The following is a 17,284-nucleotide window of genomic DNA, read 5'->3' as shown; positions in this document are numbered from 1 at the left end:
GTAAAACGAGATTTAACAAGATTCTTTCTTTTCTTTTGATACAATTGATACAATTTATATAATAGTAACTCTTTAAGTTTGTTTGTTTCGAAGATTGTTATGAAAGAGAATTATTTTCACGTAAAATTCTAATCTATGATAATATCTATATCTATAAATAATAAAAAGAAAGTTACGTAAGATTAATTGTTTATTTCACAATATAAAATAAACAAGAGAAGAACCTTATATTCTTATATCATTTATTCGCTTTCAATATTAAATATTCGATATCTTTCTTTCAGAAAATTTTCATTTAAAAACCAATTTCTTGTTAATTCATTTATTTCAAATCATTAGTTCTCCAAATAGCTATATGCATATGTATATAACATATCTAAATAAGCGCGTATAATTACGCATTTCAAAGGAAACTGCCCTCCTCATCAACCGACCCTTTGGAGGACGCATTCCTTCCGGTTCGTTTTCCACGATCGATTCCCTCTCCACTTTTTTTCCGGATAGAAGCTTCCTCCGATCTCTACGATCTGTTCCAGATAAATTAATAGAAGGAACACGGTAGAATGCTAAAAAGGGGATCGCGGATTATACGCGATCGGTGACCCGTCGCAATAGCAAAATTACACGGTCCGCGTTTAATAGGAAACGTCGGTATCGCTCCCTTCTCTGCTCTCTCTCGTGGATTATATCGTTCGAATCGCTCGAGTCTCTGCTATCGACTTCGTCCACGATCCGCCAAGAATCGAAAACTGCTTTAACGAAATCTATTGGGCCGTTCACCATGAACGGCCATTCGTCGAAGTGAATATTTCGTTTTCTTCTTTACGATATATCCGTTTCCTCGATATCGAAATCAAAATTATCGATCGAAATTACTTTTCCTTATATAATTTTTATTTTTCGAGATCAAAATTTTGTTCAATCACTATCAAAGTTCTATCGGTCCAAAGTTCTTTTCATTTTGTTTTCGAAATGTAAGTGGATGGCGTTTCTTCTTCTAGAATCGAGGCTATTGATCAATGTTCCTTTATTTTATCTTTTCGAGATCAAAATTTTGTTCAATCGCGATTGAAGTTATTAATTGAAATTATTTCTATTTTGTTTTGCGTTTTCAAAGTGGAAACGTTACGTTATTTTCTTTTATTTTGTCTTTTCCAAGTCAAAATTTATTTACTTTGTCGACTTTTTCGATTGAAGTTGTTAATCGAATTTCTGAATTTTATTTATTTCCATTTTCTTCGACCTGAAAATTTCCATTATCTCGAAATTATTCTTTTTATCTTATTTTATTTTTCGCTATTTTCTATTCTATTTTCTTCTTTCCTGCGAATTTTTAACAATATTAAAAATCACTCTTTAAAATTTTATTCAGCTTTTTTACGATCAAAGATATTAATATCTAATATTTCTCCTTTCATTTATTTTACTTTACTTACTTGTTTCTATTACTTTCTTATTTTTTATTTTCCCTACTTTTTCTCGGACTTTCGAGAATCCTGGAAATAACTCATTTCTCCTCGTAGTGCTTTAAATATAGATCAGTCTATGCTTTTGAGTCAGGCGATCCGACGAGACGGCTTGCCACGTGTTGACACGTGCTCCAGGATCTATTCTTCTTGAACTTTCACGTTTCTTCTTATAAATTATTTCCCCTTTAAAAGATATTTGAATTTATTTTGAATATTTGTTCACATATTAATATTTACTTGTTTTACAATCAGTCAGAAAATTTTGAAAATTATGATTATGTAATTATTCTCTATCCCCTTTAAATTTTTTTATATTTATTTGAAATTGATTTTTAAATAATTATCGAAAAATATCTTTTACATAATGATTAAATTGAATATAAATAAATAATTGATTGCATGATTCAATTCTTCGATAGCTGTTAAGAATATAACAATTTGAACGATATTAACACTAATTTCTCGGTTTTATTTTATAAACAATCGCAATTCAAATAATTTCCACAAAGGCTACAAAAATCTTCAATGAATACGTTTCTTCTTTCAAAATTTGTTCAAAACAAACACTTAATTCCATTCACTAGTTATATAATTCATTAATCATATATCCATCATGCGCACAAAACTAACAAACCCCAATTTATCTCATTATTTTATAAATTGAACTTCAATCGATTATATTTAATTAATGATAAAAAAAAGTTAAACAACAATTTTCCATCGATTGAATTTTCATTCTCAATTTTTATTCATTTATTCAAAAGTTAAACAGGGATTTTTAAAGGCACTCGTTGACATTGGGTTTCATGCAAGTTTGAATGATCGTTTTTTCACGGATAATTGTGTGAAAACGAGCCAATCTTCCCCGAGGCTTTCTCGCAAACTGATTCTGTGCCATTTGGTTCGAGACGTTGAACTGAAAATAGCGCGTTGCCAAAAATAACCGAATCCAACCGCTGGCTACGACTGAGTTTTGACTTTCTGGACACCCTGTAGACGCGAATGTCCTCCGGAATCGTCTCCGTGACGCGTTTGAAATTTATCAGTTTATGGCGCCATTTTTTTGCGTACTTATATTTTGTAAGTATTATATCACCATTTTGTTATATTGGAACACTTGCTGAGAGTACTGCCCTCTTTAGTCAATCTTTTATATCTAAAATTTTTAATATTATTTAATTTTTCAATCATTCTCCAATATATATTGTTTTGTGAATATTAGAACATTTAGGAACTCTACTTTTATTATTATCCTCTCTAATCAATTCTTATGTCTATATTCAAAATTTTTGATATTAATTTTTTCTTTTCTAAATATTTTATAAATATTGGAACTTTCTTTAATTAATCCTTATGTTTATATTTAAAACTTTTGATTCATTCAATTTTTAATATTATTTATGGTGATTTTCTGGAAATTGAAATTCATTTTTTAGAATATTGACATAAGATTTAAATAATTCCATTTTGAAGTATATGAATAAAGTTTTAAGACGAATCTTGAACTTTTATGATATCGAATAAATAAAAAGATGATATATTTTCTTCTGGCTCCATCTTTAAAATATATCATCTTTAAAAAATACAATTAAAAACTAAAAAAACATTCTTGCAATTCTTCTCCAAAATTTTCAAGTCAAGAAACATTAATCGCAAAAAAAACTTCTTCTTTATTTTCTTTAAAAAATTTTTCAAATCAATTAATTGGATAAATTATCCAAATCTTATTCTCTATTTTCAATTTTCAACTCAAAAAAAATTAATTTCTAACAAGTTCTTTAATGCAATTTGATTGTAAATTGAAATTTAGCTTTAAAATTTAGAAAAATATAGGATTAATGTAAGTATTCTAGGTGAAAAAAAAATTTTATTCATCTATATTAGTGAAAAAATAAGAGAAAAGAAATAAGAAAAAAGAAAAAAATAAAAGAAAGAAAAAAGAAAAGAGAAGGATTGGCGAAAAAGAAGGAAACAAAATCAGTGAATGAGAAGAAATTCGGTCAGAGGAGTTGGTTACACGACGGAAATTCCGCGAACGTTTCTAGCCATCGAGTGAGATCGAGGAGTATCGAGGATGTAACCCTCGAGTTCGTTGTCGACCTCGTCGTTGTATTCGATGTCGTACGCGTCGTAGTCGTCGGCATCTTCCTCGTCGTCACTCTCTTTGATGATCCCGAGCCTCTTTGCGACGTTCTTCACGTTATTGATGACCTCCTCTTGCACAAGATTAAAGCTCATTGCCAGCAAAGCAATTCCAAATAACAAGTACAACGAGCAAACTGCAATTCCTTTATGGGCGTCCAGTTTGTACGCTGGTACGAAGTCGCCGAATCCTGAAATCCAATTAATTTTATCCAATTTTTCTTCCTTTCAATGTTATCTTTCTTCTTTTCTTTCTTATTTTTTTTTTTTTTTGGATTAATCAAATAATAATTTTAATGGTAATTTATTTATATTTATTTGTTAATAATTATACTAAATTCTTGATAATTTTTTAATTCAATGGAATACATTGATAATTTTAAAATATTGATTAATAGTATAAATGTAAAGAAAATTTTTTTCTTCAGAAAAAGAAATAATGAACTACTTATAACAAAAATTATATTTTCATCACTATATAATTATTTTTCTTACTTATTTGCAATTTTATATAATTATCATTTTATTTTATTTTTGATTAAATTTTTTATAGAAATTTATTTTAGTATATAGATATATTATAAATTATTAATTTCTATTCAATGTACAAGCAATAATAAGTAGATGAATAAATCTTCTGTTTTGTAGAAAACAAATGATGATTTAGAGAATTATGTGAAAATCATCAATTAGCTATTTCGAACGAAAAGTCCAATTAAAATTTTGGGGAAAAAATGATATCTTTGAATACAAATTTTTTTTAAAAAATATCATTTTTTATGACTTCTAATTAATATTGCGACAAAGTGATGCTAAATTAAATAATAATATTATATATAAAAAAATAAATAATATAAAAATGATACTTACTGTAAAAATAAATAGAGATAATGGAACTTCAAAATTTATTAAATTTCATAACATTTTCTAAGATTTCCAAATTAATATTACTAAAAAAAGAAAAATAATAAAGTCCAATGTAAACATAAACGTGTTATAAAACTAAATATTGCAAAAATATCGAATATGAATAATTTAAGAAAAAAAAAAAAAGAAAAAAGCAGTACTAACCTATAGTGGTAAGTGTAATAAAGCAAAAATATGCAGAATCAAGGAATGGCCAATGTTCCCAAGCGCTAAACAAGAAGGCGCCACCAAAAATATAACTAACCACCAGGAAAACGCATAGCCATATTGGTACCGGTTTTATTTGCTGCCTTTCCTGATCATCGTTAGTATAATATTCGTAATCCGAATCAAAATCGTCTACGTATACTTGTCTATGTACAGGAAATCCAGCTGAGGACATTATGTCGGATGGCAATGTGTCTCTTCTGTACGATCGAGCTTTTATGATGAAAAAACAAAAAAAGAAACAATAAAAATAATTATAATAATTTATAATCAATTAATTATAAATGTTAAGAAAAAAATAAAGTTAGAAAAATTAGTATATGAATGAAAAATAAAATTTTTAATAATTAATAATATTATAATGGTTTATTTAGTTTATTATTATATAGATATTTGTAAAAAAACGTTTAAAATTTTAATATTTGAACATTACTGAAGAGATTTTAATAAATCTCTCTAAAGATTTTGAAGATTTTCTAAATATAAAAGAATTGATTTACCAATAGGATAATTGTTTCTATAACGTCTGATTTTTGAAACTTGAGTCTTTTTCGAGTTCTCTAAATCCAAATAAATCGACGATGGTCGTAAAGACGTTGGCAGACTCATTCTGTAGTTGCTGGTCGCACCTTCCATCGATAAGCATCTTCTGGGCAACGACCTCGTCATTAATGGCTCTTGTTTCTCACTATTTTCACGAGTTTCTGTCGCCTCTGGCTCCTCTTTTGATTTGCTCGTATCGCCTATTGCGAATGATACAATGATATTTATTAATCAGAGGAATAAAGCAAAATAGATCCGTTCAATTTTTTCATATGAGATTTACATTTTTTAAAACAGATTTATGATTGTTAATCTATATGCAAAATATTTATCCGTAATTTTGGTTGTAAATACTAAAGATATTAATGAATAAATTGATTATTGTAAATAAACTCGGAATATAGATAAATCGAGAACGTGATAAAATTACTAAAAATTAAAGATGTAAAAAATAATATAAATAAAACATAAACAAATATATCAAAAATACAAATAAATTAAAAATGTAAATAAATAAATTCGAAATATAAATAAATAAATGCAACAAGAATAAAAATATTCATAATTAATATAAATTTATAAGAAAATATTGATTATCTCGATTATTGTATAGTTACTTGTATTTCCGGCGGAAGTTTGCCACCGTCGTAATTCATTCTCCAAATTATCCAAGGCGTACTTATTGCACAAAACCGAGGAACGATCAATGTCATGTGGAGAACGCATCAACAACTTCCTGTCTAATGATTGCGTTGTCATCTTGGAACTGACTGAATGCAATTGCTATTTAGAAGCACGTTGTTTTTTTCATCACGAAATATAGATATCATGAAAGGTATTCAAGTACCTTTGCTCGATTTTGCTATTGGCAAATCAGAGTATCTGGATACTGTTGCTGATTTCAATCCAAAATTTGGATTTCCCGATAATTGATAAGAAGAACTTGTCTTTCTCTCTTCTCCAGCCTCGTATCGACGAGGATTATATCTATAGACGTAATAATATGTTAAAATATTTAATATTTTTTGATGATTAATTATAATTAATAATATTAATATAATACATCATACTTATAATCCATGTCAAAATATGACGATCTTGCTAGATTTTCAGACAAAACGGAATCTGCTGACATTTGGCTTACCCTGATGGATCTTCGAAAACCACCTTTGCTTCCACCATATCGTCTTTTCGAAATATATAATTTTTATTTATAAATATATTTTTTATTTATTGTTTTATTTTCGATAATTTAAATAAATAAATACCCTGGTTGTCGCATGGAATACGATCTAACAAAATGGCTTCTCGGTCGTCTTTTTTTTGGTGGTTTAGTGCATATGTAGCAGCAAACCCTCCAATATAAAAATCTAAAAAAAAAAAAAATGATAATTTTTAATTCATTTCAATAGTTTGGAAAACTCACTAATTTAGAAAATCATAAAAATTTTTTAAAAGTACTAGAAATAAATATATAACAAAAAAAAAACGAAAATAATTTTCTAATTGAACAAGTTAATAAATAATTTTAATCCCTTTTATTTTTAAAATAGTAATAAATTAATTATGCATTTTGAAGTTTACCTGAAACTCGAGGCCATAATATCGCCTATATTCGAGAGGCAGAGTAGCATGAGAGGAATTCCGACGATGGCATAGAATATGGTTACCACTTTCCCGTTCTTAGTCTTCGGAGCAATGTGGCCGTACCCTAGAATCGAGAAATGCTCGATTAGCCTTGCATAATCTCTTCGTTCACGTAATGCGTAATTAATTCTCTTAGAGTCTATAACGATTACGATGCTATTTTCTCTCGAACCGAGACGATATCGATAATTCTATTATTTTACCATCATTATCCTCAGTAAACACATACATCGATGGTAAATCTTGAATTGAATTTATCTTATAATTTTAATTTGAACTTTTGTATTTTTTCAATGAAAATAATCTTTAGTTTTTTAATAAAAAAATCATAAATAAAAGAAATCTTTTAATAATTATATTAATTCCTATAATTTCAAATAATCTCTAAAATATATCAATTATGTTAATATGCTACAATGTCCATAATTTATTTTTAATTTCATTACAGAAAACGAAAGTCCAAAGTGATTAACATCACTATTTAAATTTTTCAAGGAAAGAGATTCTCATGTTCTCAACCTTGTACAAATATTTTCAAGGTCAATACTGGGAATACTTGGAAGGATGATCGAGTCGATTCAAGCTCCAACGATTTCACAACAAGAAGTCTTTTTCTCATTCTCATGGATTCATTCTATAGTCTGGGTCAAGATCATGTTTTCTTCCACTATTCATTTTACAATTATTATATCAGTTTTTAATCATGTAACGTTTCTTATAAATTATAATTTATAATACCTACAAGTATACTTAAAAATCAGAATATTTAACTTTCTTTTTTTTTCTCCACTTTTCTTCTTTTCCTTTTTTCTTTTTTAATTGCTCTAATTAACGCTTGAAAAAAGAGAAATGAGATCAGGAAGATGGAGAAGATTGAGCGCATCCGCCGGAAGGGAACGAGGATCGATCGATCGAATACAAAAGAATAGCGGATGTTCCAGCTGGATTTTGGAACGCAACTCGGTCACGCGTTATGAGTCTTTGTTGGTCGATTTTTCGTGGTACATATAACCAGATTCCTCGAGCGCACATCAGAATTTCATGATAATTATAACGTAATTATCCATCACTATGCTCTCCTATACTGTGTTTTAAAATATAGATCTGAAAAGAAAGTATTAAATTTTTTTTATGTTGTGAATAGAAACAAATATTAGAGCAAACAAAATTCAATGGATTAATTATTTTGGTGAAAATTTTATAAATGTTTTTCTTTAACAGAATCATCTTCTAAAAAAAGTAGATTTACGTGATAAAGTTGAGATTTTCATTTTTCCAAACTTTATCTCTTTTCTTTTATAAAAAATTATATATATAATATTCTTCTCAGTGAATTGATGACTTCCAAAATAAAAAACGACATTCAAAAAAACAATATAAAAATTACTTCTTCTTTTTGGAGATATAATTTTTTCCTATTATCTCATTTTATTTTTCATAACACTGTTACAAAGAATTTTTTCAACGAGTCTAACAAATTTAATGGTTTTTTTTGCCGTGGAACCGTGAAACGGTTAATCGACGAGATCGTTGGATGGCAAACGCGGTGCAAAAATCAAGGAAAACGAATTACGAGGCGTTGCCGGTTTCCTGTCCCGGAGGAAAAGTGAATTTCCTCGGTAGCCGGCGCGCCATCCTCGGTGAAAATGACCTTGATCATTGGATTTTCGTTCAATCGTGCCTTTCCTCAAAACAAGATTACAATAAACCACGAGGATGATGCTGTAAGTGGTCGGCCATTTTTCTTTCCTCTATAAAGATTTAACTTTTAACTTCTTTGATTCCATAATAACGATGTTAAATGAGATAAGATCCTTTAAAATGGTTTGTGTCTTGGAAAAAATGTTGCTTGAACTTGTAATAACTTAATGATGATGCAAAAATGACGCAGAAATTGAATTGGTTTTAATGAAACGTTTTCTTATCAATATTTTGTTTTTATGATATTAAACCAAATTTTTGTAATTGTATAAAATTATTATTAAATAATATGAGATTTAATATACTTGAGCCAAAATAATTAATATGCAAATATTTATTGTAAATAAATATTTTGTTAAGAAAATGAATTTTAAAATAATTCTGGAAATATTTTATACTCTTATTAAAATATACAAAATAAAATAATAACTCTAAATATTTTGAATATTTTCTTATTTTTAGAAATATGAGATGATAATAAAATTCTAATAAAAATTTTAAAATCATTTTTATATTTTTAAATAGCATGAATATATACTTATACTATATACTATATATACTATAATACTTTTTTTATTGTTGTCAAAATACTAAACGATATATGATCTTTAATTCTAAATTTTAATTTATAAATTACATTTTACTGTAAATTTTAATTTTTTAATTTAATAATTATTATATCAAAGAAGCTGCTATATTATTTCTTTCACATTATCATCATAATCATTTCTCGTGAAAATTACTATACTTATTAATTTATAGTTCAATCATAATAATATAGCATATATTTAATACAATAATATACTTTGTTTATCAAAATTGCTTTGAATCATTTCATATCTCCTAATCATTGAAAAATCACTAATGAGATATTCATGAGATATTATGACTCATGATTTTTATTAACTATAAATAAAATTACCATGATCATTTAACTAGAATAAAAAACAATACAGACGTCCTTCGAGGAACGACTGACATAGTCGCATGAAGGAATCGTGTATTACGCCATTTCGTTAGATCTTGTCCGAAGAAAGAGGTCGTAATCACCTGTAACGTAACTACTTTCCCCTACTCGACCCGACGGATTTTCCCAGATCGAAGGACAGGTACGAGAACATTGCTTTCCATGTAATGTATCCACGTGTCTGGTTCACATTATCCAATCCATTCATGCATCTCGTGAGATTTGAATTTTAAGAATGATAATAATTGAAATCAATGTTATCTCTTCTGCGAATATAAATGGAAATGATTTCTTTATATATGTATATTATATATATATATATATTAATTGTGTAAAGAAATATATTTCTAGATTAATTATTATTATTGTTTTGAATCGATTTTAATAGATATAGTATGATATTTGTAACTGTAAAAATAATTAAAAATTAAATAGATTGATATTCATAAAATAACATGAATAAATAATCATTAAATAAAATTCAAAATTTACAAAAAATAAATATATTGAAATTTTAAAATATCAATCAAATTATTATAGAATTTGAATTATAATTATTTTTTTTCTTTCAAGTTTCATTTATCATTTAATTTTAATATTTGAATTTTTCCAATTTCTTTCTTCCAAAATTTAATATTTACTATATTGACAATTTTAAATAAATATTCTTCGAAATTCAATTTTCAACTTCTCCATTTTTTGAAATATATAAAATATTTTTACAATATTCAAATTTTAAACTTCTTAATCTTCATATTTTCCTCAATTTTTCACAATTTTTCTCAAACTTCAACTTTTTTACAGTATTCAGAATTCGAAATGAATCTTTTCGCTATAAATTTATCCAATTTTCACATTACCTTGAATGAATCTTCAACTCCCTGTACGATCCTAATCATGATCCTAAACGAAAACACCTGTGATTAAAACGAGCCGCACAAGGGATGAATCACCCTCGGACGAAAACTGTTGATCCGAGATTGTTATCGAAGGAACCTCGAAGTGAGCCACGCGGTGCGTTCACCTTCCAACGGTGCATATATAAAGACGAGATTCACTTTCACTCTCGTTTTAGTCGACTGTCGACAATATTCGCTGGTGAAGCTGACTATCGTTGTCTTTTTTATGAAATCGCGTTTCCCGTAAAACGATGGCCATTCTGTTCCTCTTTTGTTACGTCACAATGATCGTAATGGCTGTCGAAGACGATGGATGGGTGTGGAAGAACGGAGAGAGCAGGCTCGGGAAGACGAGGTTTGTTCAATCTCCATAGTTTTTTCTGAAGGTACATACGTGTATATTTGAGAATTTTTTCTGACAATTGTCCTTGAGAATACTTTTAAATTGTGCATTCATTTAAGAAAAATTTTTGAAATTTTTTATTCGTCAAAGAGCTTATTATATTTGATAGAATTTTCAGAACTATGTCCACTGGAAAAAGGTCTCTTTCTCCACTTCTTCTAATCTCTATTCCTTTGCTTGTGTTGTCATATTTATCTTTTATTTTTTTGCAGCTTATAAATTCTTGTCGTAGCTATTCTCAGACTAAAAAATTATAACAACAATTGGGATAAAATTTTACAATAAATTAATTTTATAATTAAAATATAGAGAGATTTGGAAATAATATTTGATATATGTATGAATATATATGTTTAATACGTATATACTTTGAAGATTCGAATATGAAAAAAGAAAAAAAAATAAGAATAATTGAAAAAGAATTCTTATATTTAACACCATCCTATGCTTTCCATTTAACGATGTTTTAAATAATCTTAAGACACATTAATATCGATTGAAAAAAAAATTTGAAAAAAAAAAGTAAAATTGAAATACAGACTATTTGTTCAATTATAGGTACCAGGTGAATGAGAATATCGAACATTTCAGTAACGAGAGACCATTAATAGGATTTAAACCACAAAACGTGGGACCTTACGGTCCTAACAGTAGACCTATTGTACCGGCATCGTATCCTGGCAACAAAGAAGTTCTTGTCGGTCCTGGTGGCCCGACTGGCATTATAAAAAGGTATTTCGTATCTTCGCGCTATTTTCCAACCCAATAAGTTTTCGTTACTCGCGTCCTCGATGTTGATTGGCTTTGTACGACCCAATGACCTGGTACACCGTTGCATTTTATGAAAAGAGGCTAAAACATCCAAGTTCCATGCTCTAAGGTTTGGATTGAATTTAGGTTGAACTTGGATCACGTTTGAATTGAGATTATTCTCTTATAAGTATTAGATATTGAACAACATTTAATTGAATTTAATTTTTTATAATTGATGATTGATATTTTAGCATAATTTTATATATATTAAATATAAATTAAATTTATATTTTTGATATGATCGAAAAAATCTATGATACAATTATTTGTATAATTAGATTAAAATATAGAACTTATTTTTAAAAACTTTTTTTTTATCTTGGATTAAATTTAAAAAATCAAAACTTTAAAAATATTAATATTCTACTAAGTCACAAGACAGTTAAAAATTATAAAAAGTAACTATTGAATAAAATATCTTAATCTATTCAGACCTTCCTACACCGGAAATATCGACGATGGCGCATTGGAAACTGGTTTCGTGCCATCTTGGGTCAAGGACGATCCTCGATATCGAGAATATGACACTTGCAGATGCAGATATAGCTTCAACTGTCCTTCCGTAGGATTGAAATTTGTAAGTAACGAAATAAAAAATAGTTACTATTCTTCTCATTTATATAAATTAATTAATATAAATAATTTTTAACGATTTCTATAGGGTACCTGCGCAAAAGACAAAAAATATTGCTGTTTTAATAGCAAGAAGTATCCTACCTTGATTTCCGGACAATATGGTCAAGGATATCCGTATCCGGTATATTAATAATTGTTAATAATTTATCATAATTTTCATCAAAAATTATTAATTTCATTTATCATAAGACGTATTCTGCAAAAAAAATTTTAAACTTGATTATTTTTTGAAATGAGAATTAAACAAAATTTAAGTCTTGAAACTATCAAGAAAATTTTATTTAAATTTTAAATCGGAAAAAAATAGATATTAAAAAAAAAAAATAAAAATAAAATAATTTGAATGATTAGATTTTAAAAAAAGAAATAATAATATATATGTACATTATTACATACGTAATTAAAAGAAATCAAAAGAAATTAAAAGAAATCATTAATTATTTTCAATAATCTTCAATATAAAAATAATTAATTTTTCACGAAAACAAAAAATATTTTATAATTATTACAAATTTTTAAAAATTTAATTAAATTACGTTTTTTATATGTTTGTCACTGTTTGACAAAATTTTCAGAGCGCTCCTAACAAATACGGTCCAGCAACCTTTGTGCAATCGCCAAACTATTATGGTAATCGAAGACCGCCAGGGAGTTTCACCAGTGCTAACAGATATCCTGGAAATTACCATTTCCCTGAAGGGAATCTGAATCTCTATCCACGACCCCAAGGCAATCCTTATGAGCAGAATTACGACTACAACGATTTCCAGTTTTATAGTCGGTCCTTAAAGAAAAATCAGACCCAGAACGAGAGTGAGGATGAAAAAGTTTAAGCTCCATTTACATACATGAATACAATTTTCTCTTTTTCCTCTGATCAATCTTCTAATAGGTTTTCATATATATGTCATCTTATAAATTCTTATTGCGATCAATCTGAATAAAATTAGATTAAAAATGTTATGAGTTGATGGGAAAAAATTCGGCGAATAAAATGTTGTCAATGTAGAAGAAGAACATTTAAATAAAACAAATCTCTGTTCAAGATTATATTATAAATATATAATACGTAATTATATTAATATATATTTATAATATATTTATAATATTAATTTATAATATTCAAATTAATAAATTTTAAAAATATTTTTATATAAACATTGACGATGGATTCTATGGTTAAAAATTAAAAGTTATAAAAATATATTATGCAAAAAGTATAGGTAAATAGAATAAGAAATATAAGATAATGAAACAGAATAAAAGAAATAAAAGAATAAAAAAATAAAATAAAGTAAAATGGAATAAAATAAAATAAGAGATTAAACGAATAATCTTTAATATAATAATAGATTCCTAGATACGATTCTTTCTTTCCAATATGAATTGAAATGACTGAATAAATTTTATTTACTTCTTATTTTATTGGTATATATACTATTTTTCCAAATACATACATCAATTGATTTGATAATTATATTAATTATTCATTATCAGATTTTAAATCAAAATAATACTCTATTATGGACTTATTGGAATTTTAGAATTTAGGACGCCAACGAAATTTCTCTTACTTTTAGCCATAAAACTTAGTGTTGAATTGTTTATCATGGCTCTATTTAAAAATTATTCAATTTCTAAGAAAACGATGATTCAAACATCCAATATTTTTAATAAAATACCAAAGAATATATACATATTTTTAAATCATAAAAAAATTTTCTTTTCATTAATTTAAATAATAATTATCAATTATAATTATAAATATTAAATAATAATTATCAATTGTAATTATAAATATGTAATAAATTTTATAATAAAGATCTTAAGAATATATATTTATTAATGTATGATATATCATTAAAGCAAATTTCTTATATATTTTCTAATATTTTTGTTTTTTTTTTATCAATCAAAATTATTTATAATTTCAAAATGTTACTTGGTTTTCAAGATTAATTATTTTATTAATTTTCAAAACTTACCAATAGTGGTGATGACCACTATGGAATAAAATAAAGCACCAGCAAACGTCCATTGGATGTCATCTTCACCTTCACTCCCATCCCAACCTTCTTTCTCCATCATCCACACGAGGTTATTCTCGAAGCTCTGAAAAAAGAAAATGATCGTGGAATTGGAGAAAATTCGAGTTCGACTTCTGATCATCGGATGTGAATTTGATGGTTCGGTACCTTTAATTCACGCAGTGCTCTGTCCGTCCAATTTTCACGAATCAGAACCTCCACTTCTTTCGTAATCTTCCATAGTTGTTCTGCAACGTTTCCTCTGACATCTTTAATGCTTTTTTTGATCTGGATAAGGAAAAAAATTAGATAAATATAAAGGAGAATGATAAAGAGGATTGCGAAGAATGAATAGAAAAACTTTTTAATCAATAATATTTTTAATCATGATACATTTAGAATTTTTGAATTTAAAAAATATCAAATATTATATTAACGCTACTTCTTCCCAAAAATTCTAATAAGAAATAAACATCAAAATCCAAAAATTAACATTATAAATCTGTGTTTAAAGAAAAAAATTAATAATGATAAATAAATAATAACAATGAAATGAAGAAAATTCATAATATCTACCTCTTTTTCATGAGCGGCTTCAAGAGCTTCGAAAGCGTACGCGCCGATCAAGCAATATAGTACAACCAATGAGATCAACGATACGTGGGAAAAAACGCATCTGAAGAACTTCCACAGGAAACGTAGAAAACGTAGAAATCTGATACACTTGGAAGGCTTCTCGGCTTCGACCATCAACTCGAACGTTTCCGGTCGCGAGTGTGGCATCGTGCTTTCCGCTTCGAAAATTTTTTCCCTCAAATACCTTCACCACCACGATTTCTCATTGTCCTCTTTCGAATTTTTCTCTCTCACGATTGAATTCCAATCAATCACAATCTTCGCTCGTTTTATTAATTATCGTTTTACATTTCAGCTGAAAGAAAGAAATTACGGTCTATTTTATAATAAACAATGCCATTATGATTCTGAAATATTCTGCAATATAGTATTTGATATAGTATTTGTTTATATTTGTAAATTAATTAGAAAAATTATAGTAATAGTGAAATAAGTATTAACACTGTATTAATGCTATTTCGCTATCTTCAATTTTAAATAGAAAATCTTATTATCTTACATAAATTTAAAAAAATTTTTAATCATTTTACAATGATCTCTCTTTGAAAATATAATTAATTAATTATTAATATCAGTTTAGAATAAAATATAAAAATTTATTTTTTTTTTGTATTTATATTTGCTTTCCCCAGTTTTATTAGATTGATAGCAAATAAATAATTGATTAACATTTTCAATTTATTTATATAAATCAATAAAATATTAATTATTAATTTAACACATAATTAATTTAACATGTAAAATAAAAATTAAAATCTAATAACTAAAAATATCTTTATATCTGCTTTAGACATTAAAAATTAATAAATTTTCGAAACAAAATTAAAGTAAATAAAGAAAATAATATTATTTATTTTAATTTCATATTAATTTTAAAAAAATTTCATTTCAGTGTTTATTATAGAAATACAAAAGGAAAAACAAAATAATATAAATGATATAAATAATCTTAATATCTTAATATTTTTAATTTTTAATAAAGTAAATTGATCATATTTTTCTTATTTTTTTATGATTTCCAATTCATTATTTTTAATACCTGTTTAACGTAATAATAATAATAACACTTTGTTGATATTTTCATTGACATTTCAACTATTTTTTTTCTTTTTTAATTAATTGCACGTGTTAAACGTCGCGATACATCAAGTTCTTTATCGCAACGTTGGAGAAGCGAAACTAACTACGGAACTAACATAAAACACAGACGTGTTTTATCCGGGATGGTTGTTCCAAATTTATCCTAGCTATGCTATCATCGAAATGTCGTTTTGGGGCGAAGTGTTGGTTCACTTATTCTGTTATAAGAGCAAAATAATGAAAAAAATTCAAAATAGAAATTAACAAAATAATTTAATTTATTTAAATATTAAGCATTTATATTTCCTTGCTTATTTAATGTAAATTTATTATTTATAACTTTAATTAATACATATTTCTATAAATTATATAATTAAGAGAAATCATTTTAATTGTAAATTTTTTAATTATTTTCATTTTTTAGAAATTAAGTTCTTATTGAATTAGAAAAAATTTAAATATATGATTTTATATTATTTCATCAAAAATTATAGACAAAAACAAAAAATTCTACAAGGATAGAAATAAGATAAGAATTGATTATTAGCGCCATCTCTTGAGTACCAAATATATTTTTTCAAAAGTACTCCAGAGATGGTATTGATTTATAATTCTTATCCTACTTTATCCTGCCTTATTATAAAATCTTTTAGCATTTAAAAGATGGAAGTCACAATCAATTCTTACCTTATTTGTTTACCATTTCCTCTTCTCAAGTCTATGCATTCTACAAATTGCATATGATGCATATGACAACAGATTTCACAATTTCGGCGCGAATGTAATTCTATTGTCAATTCAGTCCATTCATATTTTGAACTTTTATCATTTTCTAAAATGTCAAACTTTTTTAGTTTCCCACATATTTGCAAAAAATTGTAAGTACTATATTGAATTTCCATGTGCATTATAGCATTTGTGTCGAATGAAATTTTACCTACTGAAATATATTAATAAAAAATTTTATATATAAAAAAAATGCAATAAAAATGGAAAAAATGAAATACATATATTTTTAAGATTATTATTTAAACAAAAATATTAATATTGATGAATATTCATTATAAAAGTTTATTGTAAAAATATCACATAAAAATGATTAAATAAAAAACAAAATGAATACATACAGTATGCAAGCAAAACTTCTCGTTGAAAAGTATGATGGCGTCCATATTGGAACTTTTCTT

The 17,284-nt window shown here is 26.5% G+C and overlaps 2 protein-coding genes and 1 long non-coding RNA gene across 4 annotated transcripts; 2 read left to right on the top strand and 1 right to left on the bottom strand.

The window, feature by feature from the left end:
* Nucleotides 1-172: 172 nt before the first annotated feature.
* On the bottom strand, nucleotides 173-16,219 carry LOC107992608 (uncharacterized). Of its 2 annotated transcripts, XR_003696288.2 has the most exons (13): nucleotides 16,057-16,219; nucleotides 14,958-15,312; nucleotides 14,550-14,669; nucleotides 14,340-14,466; nucleotides 6,873-6,999; nucleotides 6,557-6,658; nucleotides 6,359-6,475; nucleotides 6,136-6,275; nucleotides 5,906-6,058; nucleotides 5,246-5,488; nucleotides 4,683-4,958; nucleotides 4,482-4,561; nucleotides 3,662-3,802 (listed from the first exon to the last, which is right to left on the bottom strand). XR_003696288.2 is itself a non-coding variant. In XM_017048602.3 (12 exons), exons 2-12 carry the CDS (start codon nucleotides 15,162-15,164, stop codon nucleotides 3,483-3,485), a joined length of 1,932 nt encoding a protein of 643 aa, XP_016904091.1. In that variant the 5' UTR covers nucleotides 15,165-15,312; nucleotides 16,057-16,219; the 3' UTR covers nucleotides 173-3,482. The 2 variants fall into 2 exon arrangements, 1 of the variants encoding a protein (XP_016904091.1); XM_017048602.3 differs by lacking the exon at nucleotides 4,482-4,561 and having other exon boundaries at nucleotides 173-3,802.
* Nucleotides 2,465-7,692, top strand: LOC133666566 (uncharacterized). Its single transcript, XR_009830885.1, has 2 exons — nucleotides 2,465-2,549; nucleotides 7,384-7,692. It is a non-coding gene; the product is annotated as an uncharacterized LOC133666566 (long non-coding RNA).
* LOC107992611 (uncharacterized) lies at nucleotides 10,665-13,894 on the top strand. Its single transcript, XM_017048608.3, has 5 exons — nucleotides 10,665-10,857; nucleotides 11,464-11,637; nucleotides 12,151-12,295; nucleotides 12,380-12,475; nucleotides 12,930-13,894. Exons 1-5 carry the CDS (start codon nucleotides 10,754-10,756, stop codon nucleotides 13,185-13,187), a joined length of 777 nt encoding a protein of 258 aa, XP_016904097.1. The 5' UTR covers nucleotides 10,665-10,753; the 3' UTR covers nucleotides 13,188-13,894.
* Nucleotides 16,220-17,284: the final 1,065 nt, after the last annotated feature.

This window comes from Apis cerana, linkage group LG8 (genome assembly GCF_029169275.1).
Source record: "Apis cerana isolate GH-2021 linkage group LG8, AcerK_1.0, whole genome shotgun sequence".
Lineage (NCBI taxonomy): Eukaryota > Metazoa > Arthropoda > Insecta > Hymenoptera > Apidae > Apis > Apis cerana.
The sequence above is the reverse complement of the archived record's forward strand: the minus strand, read 5'-3'. Positions and strand labels throughout refer to the sequence as shown.

Bases quoted from the DNA above. Each gene is read 5' to 3' on its own strand.
- LOC107992611 (XM_017048608.3), top strand. From the start codon at position 10,754: ATGGCCATTCTGTTCCTCTTTTGTTACGTCACAATGATCGTAATGGCT. The intron at 10,858-11,463 runs GTTTGTTCAATC...GTTCAATTATAG, and splicing joins AGCAGGCTCGGGAAGACGAG to GTACCAGGTGAATGAGAATA. The intron at 12,296-12,379 runs GTAAGTAACGAA...CGATTTCTATAG, and splicing joins CTTCCGTAGGATTGAAATTT to GGTACCTGCGCAAAAGACAA.
- LOC107992608 (XM_017048602.3), bottom strand. From the start codon at position 15,164: ATGCCACACTCGCGACCGGAAACGTTCGAGTTGATGGTCGAAGCCGAG. The intron at 7,000-14,339 runs GTAAGTTTTGAA...TCTCGATTCTAG, and splicing joins AGTGGTCATCACCACTATTG to GGTACGGCCACATTGCTCCG. The intron at 6,476-6,556 runs GTATTTATTTAT...TATTTCGAAAAG, and splicing joins TATTCCATGCGACAACCAGG to ACGATATGGTGGAAGCAAAG.